We start from the raw sequence: 16,432 nt of genomic DNA on the forward strand, positions 1-16,432 counted from the left end.
TTTCAGCTTTATTTCTTTAAGTGACTGCTTCTTCCCTATTGTGTAGGGTAAAGTGCCCCTGCAAGTGGATTTTACAGTGGAAGATTTTAAAAGCCGTCTACAGGATTAAGACACTTATCTTCCATTGGAGGTTGATGTTTTCTGTCCTAACACTTATGCTTTATTTGCACTGCATCATATGGGTCCCTCCTGACTAGCCTGATACTATGATGAACTCAGTGCTGAGTAACAAATTTTCCTTTCTTTCCAGATCTTCGCTGACACTATTTTAAAGCGCCACAGGGCCAAATCCTGCTCCTAAGTACTGTGGATTCACAACTGCAATGGAAAACAGAATTCACCTTTTGTTGCTTAATACATTAGCATAGTGTAACAATACACATTCTGAAACTTTTACAAGTAGATCTGAATGAAAGCATTTAAAAAAACTGTTTAACTGACATCTCTAATAAATGAGAACTATTTTACCCTTGTCCTCCCCCATCCATTCTCTGCTTAAATTTCTTTTTTACTTTACCATTGAGTAAAGCCACTCTCCTACAGAGTTTTCACTCTCCTGCAAATGTTTTCTTTTGAAGTATTTTCCTCTTGTTTTCTTTTGAAAGGCAAGAAAATCTGAACTCTAAACTTTGACAAGCCTTTTTTAATACTCCACAGCACCCAAGGAGAAAGAGGTAGTTGATCTCCAGTCCCAAACTCACCATTTTTAAAATAAATTTGTACAGCACCTTTCAACTCAAAGCACTTCACAGATAATGTATATACCAGCACCACTGAAATGCAGCTACCTGCGAGGTAGAGGATGAGAGCCAACTGGTGCATAGCACTTGACACTCGGGGATGAAGATGGATGGGGAAATTCCGCCAGGAACAGCAGGGAAAGTCCTGAATTTTATGCCATGCAGTCTTTAATGGTCAGACAGAGGAAGCAAGATACTCAGATTTTAATACATACTCCCAAACGGTAAACTGTAGAATGATGAAAAGCTGAGTCAACCCTTTTAAGAAGACAAATTCAAAATTAATACCAGGAAATACTCTTTCCACACAAAGTATAATTAGACTGTGGAACTCAGTGACGCAGGATCTCACTGAGGCCAAAAATTTAGCAAGATTCAAATCTGATGTTTCAGGGTTTAAATCAATCTCTAACTCTTAAGGATTAGGACGAGTCCTACATAGGGGCTGGGGATTAGGCAGATTACCACATTTACCTTCACTGGTGTTTCTTGAACCTTCCTCTGACAGTGGTTAGCACCAGATGCTTCAGAGACAGGATACTGGACTAGATGGACCCTGGCTCTGATCCAGTCTGGCAATTCCTACATTCCTATGTTGCAGGGTCTTTAGGAATTCTTTACCTGATGCTTAGGCCACTAAGCAAACCCTCTATATGAAGTTTCCCCCAGTGGAGACTTCTAATATCCTCAGTACAAATCATTTAAATTTTTCTTATTTAAAACATTACTTATGTCTGGTTAGGATTGTACTGCAAGTCAATAGCAACTACCCTTCACTGACTACTGGCTTTTTTTCAGGTGTGTGGGGGTGTAATTCATGTGTAATGATTACATCAAGGATTTTACTCTGAAAAGTAAATCTATAAAAATGGCATCATGTTTGTTGTGTCTGATTCCATTTCAATTGTGCTTGGTTTATAACTTAAAATAGACTTTCTCTGTCAGCTCCGCAAACTCAGTGTAAGCTCCAAGACCCAAGTTGAGGCCTTCTCTATGACATCAGTAATAAAGATTCTGCAGATCCGATTAGGTCTTCAATGACACCTGTATACTCTCATTGCTTTTAGTTGGTTTGCACAGAACTAGTGGTTTGGAATTAAGCAAACAAGTCTGGTCATGATGCACAAGGAGGAACAAACCATGCTTCCACCCTCTGAGCTGCATTGACTCTATAGTGCTAACAGGAGTAAAATCAGTGAAAACTTTGTTTTATTCAAGTCAGGCAGTACGACGCTGAATACACTAGGAGCAAATCTGTTGAGGAAGAAGGCGTTACTTTCATGTATTTATTTTTCAGAGCATTCCTTGAGGTTTTAAAATATGAAAAACAAACCATACAACAGTTTATCCAGTAGTGCTGCTTGATGGTGCATATCCCTAGGGCAGTAGTTCCCAAACTTGTTCCACCGCTTGTGCAGGGAAAGCCCCTGCCGGGCCGAGCCGGTTTGTTTACCTGCCACATCTGCAGGTTCGGCCGATCGCGGCTCCCACTGGCTGCGGTTCGCTGCTCCAGGCCAATGGGAGCTGCTGGAAGCGGTGGCCAGTACGTCCCTCGGCCCACGCCGCTTCCAGCAGCTCCCATTGGCCTGGAGCAGCAAACCGCAGCCACTCGGAGCCACGATCGGCCGAGCCTGCGGACACGGCAGGTAAACAAACCGGCCCGGCCCGCCAGGGGCTTTCCCTGCACAAGCGGCGAAACAAGTTTGGGAACCACTCCCCTAGGATATGTATTGTCCCTGGATACTAGGAGTAGCTGTAATGGTTTAGTACGATTAAGCTGCCACTGAAATAAATTGCAAAACTCTTACTGTGTTCATATTTTCAACGTAGCACTCTGTAAATCTGGTTTCACTTTGGGCATCCTGCTGCTGCCTATTCAGAATGTGTAGGCAAACTGTGAAGGTGATTTTTAGATCTTCTCCTGTTTTGTCTTACACACATACAAAACATCTAGGAAATGCCATACAAAACCTCCACTGTCTTATGAGAAAATTAAGATTGAAAAAAGTTAAGCACTCTAAAATCAGAAAATACCAAAGTTAATGTGCAAACTTAATTCTGCCTCTCTGTGTCAAGGCATTATTTATATGACCACATACCGGCACCGCAGACTTCTCCCACACATAACAGGGCAGAGTTAAGGTTCAACATACAGATTTAACTTTGGTATTTCCTAGTTTAGAGGGTTATTGTTTGGGGTTTTTTTAATACAGAATTATATGATATTTATGACACTCAGACTCAGTGTTATCTTGGAATGGGAGGTCCCAAAGGAGATAAGACACCATTCAGGACATGTGTGACAGCCAAAGCAGAACATCGAATAGGTGCCAATAAGTCTTACCAGACCAACCTCTTCATTCAAATCTTTCCTTAAAATATACTTTTTAGATAATCCACTAAAGACAGATGTGTATAATTAAAAAACCTGTATGGCTTTAAGTTTGGCTCTTTATCCAATGCCCTATGGGCCAGATCCAAAGCCACAGAAAAAACTCTCATTCACTACAATGGGCTTTGGATCTGGCCCTGAACTGCATGGTCTAATTTAGACCCTAGTCTTGCAGTTGATTCTGGATGGTTTTCAGTGCAATTGACTTCAATGGAGGTACTTGCAGGCGCCCGGGTGCTCTTGCATGGAGTCAGTTGCGGGATTGGGGCTTTAGGATCAATCAAATCTTGGGAGCAAATCTTACTCTGGTCTACACAGTGACCAAGTTACGATGGTGCACTAAAATTCACCATAAGAAAATTTAAGAATACAAGACTCCACTTGGTAGTGCAGGCAAAAGACATTTTTATACAAAAAAAATCTTTATTGGCTGTACTACAAATAGCTGTACAGAGTGTAAACTTTAATGTATCACCTGATATTTGAATAATTCTGGAGGAACAGTTATTAAGCACCTTCATTTCAGCACATTATTGGTATTTACAGTTTTAAGACATATTAAAGTATATGAATACAATGAATTAAAAGTTATTAAAAGTTACAAAAAAAATCTATATGGCATTTGATATTTTTGAGATAAATACATAATTAAAAAGGAAATTGTCAGATAGTTCAAGCTCAAAATTGGCTCTTTTATAGCAATGTTATAATCTGGAGGAGAACGGTCTCAGTTTTTTTAACTATAGCCTGGGGGGTTTTATTGTAATTTATCACTGTGACCAAGAGGTTATAAAGACAGCTATTTAGATACATGACTCTCACAATCACATTTGGTTCTTCTACTGCAGATAAGCTACCCAGCCTGCAGCAGCAGGAGCAAAAGTTAAATCCTGTTCCCAGAAATGGTCTGCTGCAGCAGGGTTTATTAAAGTGTTTTATCATTACAATGTGTCATCTCTTATGAAACCTGTGCTGGATTTTCCTAACTGCTCTGCACGCACTGCTGTCAGTGGAGACACGCTCCATCTTCACGATTTCCAGCACAGATGTTTTGCCCTTGCTGTAAACTGACACATGAACAGGGCTTTTTTTTTTTTTTTTTAAAGCCCTGTGAGATTGTCAAAAGTGTTGCCTAACAAATACTCAACTGTCTTGGTTGTTCATGGTCTGTAAGAAAAGAAAATATCCAGGTTTGCCACAAAGAAAAAAAATTGGTAGGGCAAAATGGAAGTGTCATTTTCAAGCTTATAAAATAGTATCACAAAAATAGGAAATTTAAGATTTTAAAAAATACTTGACAGTCTCCCTTTCAAAACACAACACCAATCAATCGCCATTCTTTGATGAGTTATGGGAATTGGCATTTGTATCCCAAGTCTCAACTTTGGAGATATCCAAAAGCTATTCAATAAGTGTCCACTAGCAAGACAAAAAATAAACCTCTTTTGGGAAAATCCAGGGAAAATTTCACAATACCCACTAAAGTATTGCTAGTAGTAAGATGATTGCACACAGTATGAAGAGGCAACATGAACCAGTACAGGAGCTATCCCTGTGCTAAAGCATATTGGTTAACTTCCCGTAACATTATCAGTAGCCAAAAAGCAAAGGTTTAAGAGAGTAGCTTTAACGTATAAAGGCTTTGGCAGCTGAGGGGGATGTATTAAAGCACTGTGGAGTTCATGTTGCCAAGGGATGTTCTCACGCACCCACTGACCATCCTTTGGACGACAGGCTTACTGCCTAACAGGAAGCTGAATTTGTGACCCCGCTGCACCGCTGCTGGGCTACAGCATTCCAGTCTGCAGCTGAATCGTTGTGTGCTCCAATGCACAGCACAGTCAGTGGTGCTCAAAATTCCCATCTCTCAGGCACATCAGGATTTGAGACACCCCATAAAACACAGTGTACGATAATTTTACTGGGAAGTTCAGAGCCCAGCACAGGAGCAAATGAGCCCCCAAGCTCCTCTTTAAAGGCAAGAAGGTGATGCTGCAGAGTGTGGGACCCTCCCTGGCCAGCACAGACTTACCTGAATGCCACCATGCTGTGCTATGGTGTATGTGTTGTGGCTTGCCCCCTGTAAGCAGCATGGAGCTTATCTTTGCTGTCTTCATTTTACGCTGATAGCTGTGAACTATTTACAGTACTTTTCCCAAGGGAGACTCTGTTCTAACACATTTCCTGGTTTAGCTCTCAGTTTCTCTCTATACAATCCACTCCAACTGTGTTGTCAGGGCAGCGGCAAGAGCGGCCTTCTGGGGTAGCCAGGCATAAATGAGTACAGCCTCCGTTATTCACTGTGCAATAGTTATGCCCTATAAGCGAAAAGGAGTTTACATATAAAAAAAGCCTTCTAGGGTAAACCAGTTCATATAGTAGAAAAACCAGGAACGTTACAGAAAATATAAACCACGCCAGAGTTAGGGCTGCAAGTGCTTTACTTCTGATTTCTGATTGATCAGCTCCTGAGTATCATCCCCCCAGTACCCATCAGATACCAAGTACCAATCTGGATATCATGTAATGGAGCAAGTGGCAGGTGTCTGGAGTTGGGGATGATGTCACAATGGATGGGGAAAGGTCCACAGGGAGCAGCAGTGATTGCATAGGAAAGGAAAAAAGTTTCTGAGTTTGGTTACAGGCAACATGAAGGACTATACTTAAAAAGTGTATCCAGAACTTTAACTTTCATAGTTAAATAGAATGCAGAGACAGTCAGTGAGTAAATGAGTGAACAGAAAGAAAGAAAAGGAGAGGACTCCGTCCAGAATCCTAAGAGATGTCATCCAAATAAAGGAGAAAGGGGAGGATGAGGAGCCATTAAAGGAGATGGTGAAGGAGTGTTCAAGCAAAGCAGAATAAGCAAGAAAGAAAGCAGTGTGCACTGGAAGCCAAGGGGAGAAAGTGGAAGAGACAGTATCAAAAGTAGTATATAGACCAAAGATGACGAGGTTACAGAGGAGAAGGTCATTAGTGACAATGTTTCACTTTAGTGGTGAGGGAGCAGCCAGATTTGAGGAGTCTAAGACAGAGAGAGTTAACTGTATATCTCCATGATTTGAGGGGCAGGGAGTCAGGATGGTATTTAGAGAGGCAAGTTACATCATGAGATTTTCTTTTTAAAACAGGGACACAAAAACATGTTTACACACACACACACACACACACACACACACACACACGAAGCAGAACAGAGAAAGCTGGAAATGAAAAAATGTAAACTCACATTTGCTTAGATGGTTAGCTCTGTGGGGCAAGGACTCTCTCTTTGTTATGTACGTACATTGCCTAACACAGTAGGGCCCCAAGGTGTTACCGTAATACATATAATAAAAAACATTTAACACATTTCTCAATGAAGATATCTATATACTCATCCTTTTTTAATCATGCACTGTAGTAAGTAAGCACCTACATTAAACTACTCAAAATCAACAGCAAAATATCCTTTGAACACAAACTCTGTCACAAGCTTGGTCTCAGCTGAAAAGAAAAATCTTACAAATCTAGCATCATTGTAATCCTAAAACATGAACTTTCTGTCGACAGCCAGACTGAATTTGGCCAGAAATAACAAGACTAAACAGTGGCATTAATTCCCAGAGAAACAAAAATTATTATTTCAAGGATATTAATTTCCTCCTCTAAGCCTCTATTGCTCAAGCTAAGTATGAAAAAGAAGAGAAATAAAGAATGTTGTTTCTCTGAAAAGAATTACCATTGATGATTACCAATTCCCAAGAGGATTTTGGGACACGTGAATATTTATGGATATAACTCAAAAGCTTAACGTTTACATAGGGCGAGAATGACTTTGCCTATTCTACCACCTACTGATTCTTTAACTCTTCCTTTTTTAAAAACACAGGATTATTGATCCCAGCAGGAAGACTGAGACACTTCTATAGTTATGAATTTAAAATAAAATGAGGCCTAACTAGTGCCCTTGGGGACAGATAAAACATTCTGTTTAGCTGACTGACAATTGTGTGCGTTATTAAAATGGTGCTTGAACTGTTTGCATAACGTGGACCCCATCTTAAGAGAGACTGTCTTGTACACGCACTTGCCCCTCCCATTCATGACTGAACAGGCCACCAATTCCCCTCCCATTCATGATTCCGTAACGTTCCTATGGAGGTTATAGCAATTGCTTACATGGACAAAGCTGTATTTTTAGCATCCATTCATGTTAAGAGATGGAAACCATGTGATCAGTCTGCTTTCCACCAACCAACAGCAAGTACTCTGTGGGCCACAGCTTGGGAACTGCTGGATACCTACATTCACTTTCTATAGCTCCCCGAGAAACATCGGGATTTTGTGATTACCTTGTGGGCACTGAGCAAAAGCTGTAGTTATTCCATAAAGACGGGCGCGTTTGTGGGGCTGGAAGTTATCGTTCTCTTTTGAAATTGTGCGATCCACAGCTATAACAGCGTCCCTACAGTACACAAAAAGAAAAGTGTAAAGGTGAGCGAGGGCTTTCCTCTAAGATGACCTCAGAAGAAAAATATTGGAAGAGGAAGCACCAGATACCTTTTTACATTTTAACACCCTGCCAACTAGTAATGCTGAATCACACACAGGCAGACCAGAGAGTAGCCAGTATCCCTAAGCATGAAGATCCCCAGGGTCGGATTTGTTTGATACAGAATCCCACTTCTGTTAGGCAACCCAAATATGCCACAGCCCTGATTTTGGGGGGCAGAGGGATCTTCTAGTAGCAGGGCAACAGTCTTTTTTAGGAGGAAGGAAAGGTAAACATAGGCCACGCAGTCAGACCGCATCCCTCTAGGGAACGAGTTTATTCGTAATTTAGATACTCTTCTCCCCTACAATATTATTCCTGGCATGGCCGCGATGGAACGATCCATTGTTATGGACAATGTTCCACTTCAAGAGAAATCTGACATTCAGAATTAGAAGGGTAGGAGTTCAGCCACTAAGGTGCAGTTGTTGCCTGCTGTCAACAAAAGGCGATGGGCTGGCAGAATGGTGACATTTTCCACTTCCCGTTTTTAAATGGCATTCTGAAGTAATATTTCACAGATATTGGGTTCAACCTTGGAAACTCTTAGTCATGTGAATAGCCCTTACTCCCAAGTAGCCCTGTTGAAATCAGTGGAACTATTTGTTCAAGAGTCTTGCAGATACAGTCTTGGTCACACATTTATATGGATTACAAACAAACTACTGGTATTTTAAAAACATTTAGTCTGGAATCTTATCTGCAAATTTTAGTAAAGTCAGCCTAGATCATAATGTGGCTTAAATCACCTGCCTACAGCAAACAAAAATAACTGTTGTCAACAGCTAAAATGTTTTCTTCTTCTTATTGACTGAACAGTTACATACTAATAAGGATAAGAAGAGCTTCAAATAATCAATTTCTGTCCTAAACCTCAAAATAAGTGCTGCCATAAGACGTATTAAACCACCCCCTTATATTAAACCTATCCCTCTCACGTTCAGCATTAAAAGCATCATTAGAGAACAAATTATTAAACTGAGAAAACAGTTAACTAGGAACATTAATACATCCAACTCTAAATTTCCACTACGCCCTGCCTCAGCTGATTGCCCGGAGAGAAAAAAAATAAAATCTCTAAGGAAGAATACACTTGCTGCCAAGAGAACAGACGCAGTGAACCTCAGTTTCTACCAGGCAGAAGACCAGACTAAAATACAACTACATAATTTCTTAAAAAGATAACCTACCTCCTCCAGTCTGTGTAATATAAATTCTTCCCATAGCTTGTAATACTAAAAGGATACTGGACTCCTTCAAGGATCTTTCGTCGACCAAGCTGACTGGGGTTCATACATTCCACCCTCTTGGTGCCTGTACACAATAAAACAATTTAGTCTTTGTATATGACAAACAGTTCTTTTTGGGGGGGAGGGGAGAAAGGGAAGCACAAGGACATAATCAAAAGAGCATGTATAGAGTATAATTTCCTCAAAGTCCTCCTCCCCCCTACCCAGCCAAATACTTGCCCAGATCACATCTCCTTATATGCCAAGATATAAAATGTATCATTTATTCCTATGTGCCCACTTTGGTAGATCAGTGTTATGCCTGTGGGACTCCATTAGAACGACAGATGAAAGCCCATTCAGGTCCTTGTCCGGATATTCAGTTGGACTGAAAGATTACAGCAGCAGCTGCTGAAGATTGCCAGGGAAAATTTGTGCATATACGACAAATTTTGCTCACGAAGAGTGCGGGCCTGGCTGTCCTGAAGATTAAAGGATGATTTATCCACAGAAGATTTACAGCCTGGGAAGCAGCAGTGAAAGTTTCTCCACAGTGCCTCACCAGTATACTGTGACTCTGAGCTGGGGAAAGAGCAATTCTTTGACTCAGAAGACAGCTGAACCTCAATGCCCATTTAATTCTGTGCCTCTCTGCTGGGGCGACTGGAAGAGTGCTATGGTGCCAATATTGCAAAAGGGCAAGCTGGATGATCTGGCTGACTATAGTCTGGTTAGCCTGACATCAATCCTGGGCAAAGATAATGGAAAAGCTGATAATTATTAAAGAATTAAGAAATAAGAATGGGATGAATGTCAGTCAAAATGGTTTAATGGAAAATAGTTCTTGTCAAAGAAATCCAATTTAATTCTTTCATGAAATTACAAGTTTGGTTGATACAGATAACTGCAAAGATGTAATATGCTTAAGACTTTTGTAAGGCACATGACATTCTCATTAAATATACAATATCAATAGAACACACATTAAATAGATTAAGACAGCTAGCTGACAAATCTAAAAAATAGTTGTCAATGGGGAATTGTCATCAAATGGGGGTGTTTCTCGAAGAGTTCCACAGGGTTTCATTCTAGATCTGATGCTATTCAACTTCATCAGAAATCTGGAAGTAAATATAAAATCACTGCTGACAAAATTTGTGGATGACTCAAAGATTGGCCATATGGTAAATAATGGTAAGGACAGGGCAGTCAAACAGAGCAATATGGTATGATGTGCCCATTCAAACAAAAAGTGTGTTAATTCAGCCAAATGCAAAAGTATATGTCTAGGAACACAGAATTCAGACCATACCTATGGAAAGGGGGCTGTATCCTGGGAAGCAGTGACCCTGAAAAGGACTTAGGGGTCATAGTGGACAAGTAACTGATCGTGAGCTCCTGGTGCAATGCTGTGACAAAACAGCCTAATGCAATCCTTGGATGTATAAACAGGGGAGCAGTGAGGAGGAGCAGAGAGGCGATTTTGCCTCGGTACACGGCATTGGTGAGATCGACACTAGAATATTGCATACAATTCTGGTGTCCACATTTTTAAAAAGATGTTGAAAAATTGGAGCGGGTGCAGAGAAGAGCCACACACACCAAAAAAAAAAAAAAAAAGATTCAAGGGCTGGAGAAAAATGTCTTCTACTGAGAGACTTAAAGAGATCAATCTGTTCAGCTTATCAAAAAGATGGAGAGGTAACTTTATTTCAGTGTATAAGTACTTTCACAGGGGAGAAAATACTGGATATTAAAGGAGTCTTTAGTGGAGAAAGACATAACAAGTATCAGTGGCTGGAAGCTAAAATCAGACAAATTCAAATGAGAAATCAGGCACACGTTTTTAATCGTGTAGATGATTAATCACTGGAACAAGCTACCAAGAGAAGTTGTAGATTCTCTATAACTTGTTCCTTCAACTGAAGGCTGAATACCTTTCTGGAAGACATGTTTAAGGTCAAACAAAAGTTACTGGGCTCATTCAAGGGGTAACTGGATGAAGTTCTATGGCCTTAGACTCGATGAATACCCAATTCCCCATATCAAGGGCTAAATACGGATTAAAGATATACTTGCTTGCAGCAAACACAAAATAAGTCTACAGCAGACCTAGTGCTTTTCCTTTCAGAACTAAAATCCTTCAGCTTGTAAACCTACTTTTGGTGAATCAGCAAGAGTTAATAAATAAAACAGTGGATACTCTGGGGTATGTCTCTCAAGCCTGAGAAAAAATGAAGTCTAAACAACTCAAAGCATTTGCTCATGAGTCATGCTGTGCATCATTGCACTGGTTACCATGTTTAGCCTGTTATGCATTGTGAATATGAACATTTCAGCACCTCTCTTTACCTGCATCAACCCAACACAGCATTGAGGAGTACGTGTCAAATGTCAGACCATTTGGTAATCCCAGATCATCTTTAACAAGAATCCTTCTGTTTGTGCCATCCATGTATGAAGTTTCAATTTTAGGAGCATCTCTGTTCCAGTCAGTCCAGTAAAGATTTCTGAATAGGAAGAAAAGGAAAAAAGTTAAAATAACCGATCAATCTGAAGTGATTTTTCTTTTTTTTACATAAAGGAAAACTTTTAAGGAAACAAAAGAGGAAACAGGGAACATTTAGACAGAATGGCAGAAAGCAGCATATTTGACCTTGATAGAAGATACTGAAGTATAGTGAAGCAGCATCACTTTAAAAAAAATTCATTTTCTAGCATTGGGTAGAAGCTCATTTACCAGGTGCCAAACAGAAAAATCCATTTCAACAATACAAAGTCAGTCCAGGTAAAAACAAACCACCTGCCCTGAGGTTGATTAGTGGGAGAATTCAGCACATATGTATGTATTTACTTTAATTCAACATTTTCTTCAGTATAACTTGGAAGAATATTTACCAACAGATCCGAATCAGAGGCAACTTCTCATCAACTAGAGTCTGTTGTCTGAAAAACCTCACGAGACTCAGAGCATTAACTGCCGCTAGTTCAACCTTTCGCCCACCGTTTTATTAATACTTTGGCTACATTCCCTGAAGCTGCCAACTAATACGCCAACCCTGCTGAAGTCAATGAGGTTCCACCCAGGTACTTGGGTCCACCCATGCAAATCTGTTTGCATGACTGGGAGAGCCTTTAATTATACAACTTACTGGATATACCACATTTTCCATGAATAGGAAAATTAGTGGCACTACTCCTTTATTTAGTCTTAAATATCTGCATTTTGAGCTGTCACATACATGCTCCTTTCACCAAAAATCTTGTTCAGTTAACATCTGGAAGGAGGATGACCCTTCCAAAGACTCTCCTTGAGAAATCTAGTCAGGATTCCATGATATATTCCCTAGTTCTCCCTTATGAACATTTCAAATTTTTGTTGCATTGCCTGAGTAGTCCTTGTTTATTACAGAAAGCTGCACTAATTTTGTTTAGCACAACTTCCTAGAAGTTCATGTGACTGGAAAAAAAAACACAACAAAACAAAAACCTTTCATTCAGTTGTATTGGAAATTAAGTATTTTGAGTGAAATGACTCTTCTTGTTGGCAAACATGTTCCTGGAAAACGGCATTTCGGACAACAGCAGTTTAAGACCCCACATATAAGAGTATGGAAATCAGTTTGTGCCCAACTTGCATTATCAATAGTTTACGAGTATTTAAATTAAACATAAAACAATTTTGCATTAAACAGAGGGGCAGAGGGGTCAAGCCTGAGTGGTGCTGTAACCCTGTGCATCAGATCACAATGACTTTAGGAGGGAGCTGTGCCCAGCCCTGTGGGACAGGAGCTGCCGGGGCAAGGTGTGTGTGTGGTGGGTGGGCTTACACTCCAAACCCCCTACCTCTCTTTACTAGGCCTGGATTAGGGCTGTGGTCCCAGGGTGCTGCTAAAAGTGGTCGGTGCCCTCTTAGCAAAGTGAGAAGGAGGTGGCAGCAGTGGAGAAGGATAAGAAGGATGCTGGCCTATTGCCCCTTCCTTTCTCATAAATTTGGACCCTGGGAGGGTTCCAAAAAAAGGCTTACTTACTACATTGTAATGGGCATTCGTTTTATATCTCTCCTCAAGTCGTATATTGTTTGTTAATGCTGCACACCAGTAATGTGCTGTGAAGGTAATTTGTTATGGAGGTTACTTTATGGATGCAATTTTTATTTTTGTATGCTGCGGAGGATTGAGATAGGAATTTTAAACAATGAAAGAAAGAAAGAGAGTCCTAAGACGATGCTAGGGAAAAATGTGCTAAACCACAAACAAGATGCTACCATAAAATTCATTGGAATGAGTTGGTGTAATAGAACAAACAGGGACCACTATATAGTGCTCATCCCCTAACACTTGCGACTTGCCTTAGTATTTGTAGTATTCTAGACAGACAACATAATGTGCATAGGACAGTTTAAGAAATACCCCAAATATGAATCTATTTACTTAAGATAAAACTGGCAGGGGTTTAAAGGTAAGCACTGTAGCTGAAATGTTTCATGGCACAGATGGATTTTCAAACTTTCGGTAGAGTCTTGGTGTATGTTAATTAGGAGGCCGTCCCAAGCATAACAGCGTCAGAGAAAACACATCATTGGGTGTAGGTGAAGGAGACAGAGAGAATAAATAGGAAAGGTACTTGGATGATGGTCAGGAGTAGATAAAGGCAGAGATGTAGATAGAGAAGGAGCTAATGCAGTTTTTTGAAAGTCAGCAGAGTACTGGAAATATGGCTGCCATTAAGGAAAAAACAATAAGAAAATGCTTATTCTAATCCAATACTTCATTTGCTAATAAAAATGCATTATTATTGTGCCTAGGAAGAAATGCTTCTAATAAGCATTCTGAAAGAAGTTTTTATTTCCAATAAAACACCTAGTAATATATTATTTTATAGGAGGATATTTGGGACTGAGAAAAGGATACTGAAGCTTTATATCAACAGTTGAAGACAGTGTAAAAATGTAGAGGGACTTTCAGGATATATACATAAAATGTTCATTAAAAATAAATGTGTCTATAAAATATATATATACCCTCTCACAGAATCTGTTACTATGGCTCTGGGGTTCACCAGACCAGTGTTAAACAGCACTCGGCGCTGGCTACCATCCAGCCTGGCCACTTCTATTCTATCGAGGTAAGAGTCAGTCCAGAAAACGTTGCGACCGAGATGATCTATTGCTATTCCTTCAGGACTTCCTAAGTCTGGAAAAGAACAAAGAAAGTAAAACACCAAACAATAAGTTTGTTTCCTAATATAGTTATACTAAACACTTAACAGTTATTCCAGCTTGAGCAGCAATGTTTTCATTAAGTAATTTTCCTAATGCCTGTCCAATCACAATTAAGGCCATCAAACCATTTTATACAGAGTATGTTAACCTGTTACACGAGGAATACAAGTTGTACCTTACAAAATATAAAAATAGTAACTTATTGTTAAGGCATGCACTTCTACAAAAGAGATCTTTAATTGGCACCTGAAAGAGAGCAAATCTAATTGCTAGAGAGAACAACAAAAGTGACTAGTTTATTTCACTATTGATCTAGAGAAAATTAAAGGACGTGCAGGTAGTTTAGGCTTGATGTCAATGGGGCTCTTCATAGGCTCAGGGATCAATCCAAACGGCACATCTCACAGGAACTGGGGCCCAGGTCAGTGGCAGTCAAGAACAACATACAGGTTTCCTGTGCTAATCACTAGACACTGCTACCTCCCATAGAACACAAGCTGAAGTCACAGTTTAAACCTACTATAAATGTTTTGTTAACAATTCAATAGGGTTACACAACTTCTAAGCTGATACTTCCATAGATTTTTTCTGTTAATTTTAAAATACACCAAAAGCCCACGAATCAGCGGAAGGACTCCAATTGATTTTAATGGGCTTTAGATCAGCCCTATGGGCTACTAGGGGAGAATTCCATGTCAGGGATACAATTCTCAATTAAATTCTGAAGGCTGCTTAGAATAATTTCTATAGAACCCAATAAACTTCTGGTGGTTTCATCCTTACTGAATTTTATAGGACTTTTTCAAAAATGGCTGTAACAAAAACCTACTCAAATTAGGATTACAAGACTATGCCAAATAATTAGAGCAAAGGGAGGTACATTCTGTATTTGAAATTTAGGAAACAAAAAACAAAAATCAAGAAAAAACCCACCACAATTCTTTGTCCCACAACATCCAGCTTTATATTGTGTTGTCAGGACCTGCTCCCTCCAATATGCCAATAACAGAGCTCCATTAGTCTGGAGCATGAAGCTGGCTTAGAAGGGTCAGGTGACTGTGTCCTTTCTGAAGGATGCACAATTCTACCATACTGACTATTTCAAATCTGAGATGCCAATGGACCTACTTAATTTTTTTTTTTAATTTATAATTAGGAGTCACTTCTCACCCTGATAATTGCACAAATTCTAACCCAAGGGCTTGTCTACCTACAAAAGTAACTATATCAGTGCACCTAAATTGGTACAGTCCCCTAGTGTGGACACAGTTATACCAGTATAGTTTATTCCCATACTGGAAGTGAACTATACTAGTTTAAGGCACTTTTATTATCTGTATATCTGCACCAAGTGGTTCAACTGGGATAATTATTTTTTGTTAAAAAAAAACAAACAACCAAACAAAAGAACCGAAAACATCACAACTTTATCGGAAGTAGTAATGCTAATACAAAAATAGGTGTGTAGTGCTGACTTAAGAAGAAGAATGGCTGGCAGGGAAATAAACACTATTGCTCATCAGTATTGAAATTATTCTATCCTCTTGGAAAACAAAATGGTCTTTGCAAAGATCTGGGGCGGGCTTACAAATCTTTAAAGTATGTCAGTACAAAAGGAGAAGAAACAACGCATCATTCTGAAAGCTATAGTCTTGTACTGATTACAATTTAAATACATCATAATATTTAAAAATGTATTCAAGTTTAACAATCAATCTCCAAAGTGCTAATAGAATTAACCCTAGATGGAATTTAGATTCAAGTTTGTGTTTTGCAGAGGGATTTTGTTTGGAACATGTTTTAGTACTGTATGTGCATAGTTTTTCTTGGACAGTTATCTGTTCCAAAAGCAACAGGAAATAGCAGACAATGACCTATTACTCTGGTCCCAGGGATTTCTCACTCAAAATCATAGAAGCAGAAACAAATACTTTAAAAATATAAATAAAAAGGCATATTAAAGTTTCTTGTACTCAGCCAGCACAAAAAATTGCTCTACAGTTTTTAGGACACATAGGTCCACAGAGAAGAATGGGCTGCACACAAACTGAAACTAAATGTAAATACAATCCCACTTCAGACTAATTCCAGAGGTATAAACTCTGAATGAACCAGTAAGGAAAGATTGCATGGGGTTGTTTCAAAAGTGTCATAGTGTCCCTTCATAAAAAGAAAAGGAGTACTTGTGGCACCTTAGAGACGAACAAATTTATTTGAGCATAAGCTTTCGTGGGCTACAGCCCATGTCATCAAATGCATAGAATGGAACATATCGTAAGAAGATAGATATATACATACAGAGAACATGAAAAA

At 39.5% G+C, this 16,432-nt stretch overlaps 1 protein-coding gene across 1 annotated transcript in view; it reads right to left on the reverse strand.

The window, feature by feature from the left end:
- Positions 1–3,560: 3,560 nt before the first annotated feature.
- The window catches only part of NID1 (nidogen 1), an 80,766-nt gene continuing 67,894 nt past the window's right edge, over positions 3,561–16,432 (reverse strand). The window contains exons 16-20 of the mRNA XM_074948887.1: positions 13,919–14,090; positions 11,248–11,405; positions 8,857–8,980; positions 7,467–7,579; positions 3,561–5,450 (exon numbers count right to left, since the gene is read on the reverse strand). Coding sequence (XP_074804988.1) covers positions 5,329–5,450; positions 7,467–7,579; positions 8,857–8,980; positions 11,248–11,405; positions 13,919–14,090 — 689 coding nt within the window. The 3' untranslated portion in view covers positions 3,561–5,328. The remainder of the gene's footprint in view (positions 5,451–7,466; positions 7,580–8,856; positions 8,981–11,247; positions 11,406–13,918; positions 14,091–16,432) is intronic.

This window comes from Natator depressus, chromosome 3 (genome assembly GCF_965152275.1).
Source record: "Natator depressus isolate rNatDep1 chromosome 3, rNatDep2.hap1, whole genome shotgun sequence".
NCBI classification, from domain to species: domain Eukaryota; kingdom Metazoa; phylum Chordata; order Testudines; family Cheloniidae; genus Natator; species Natator depressus.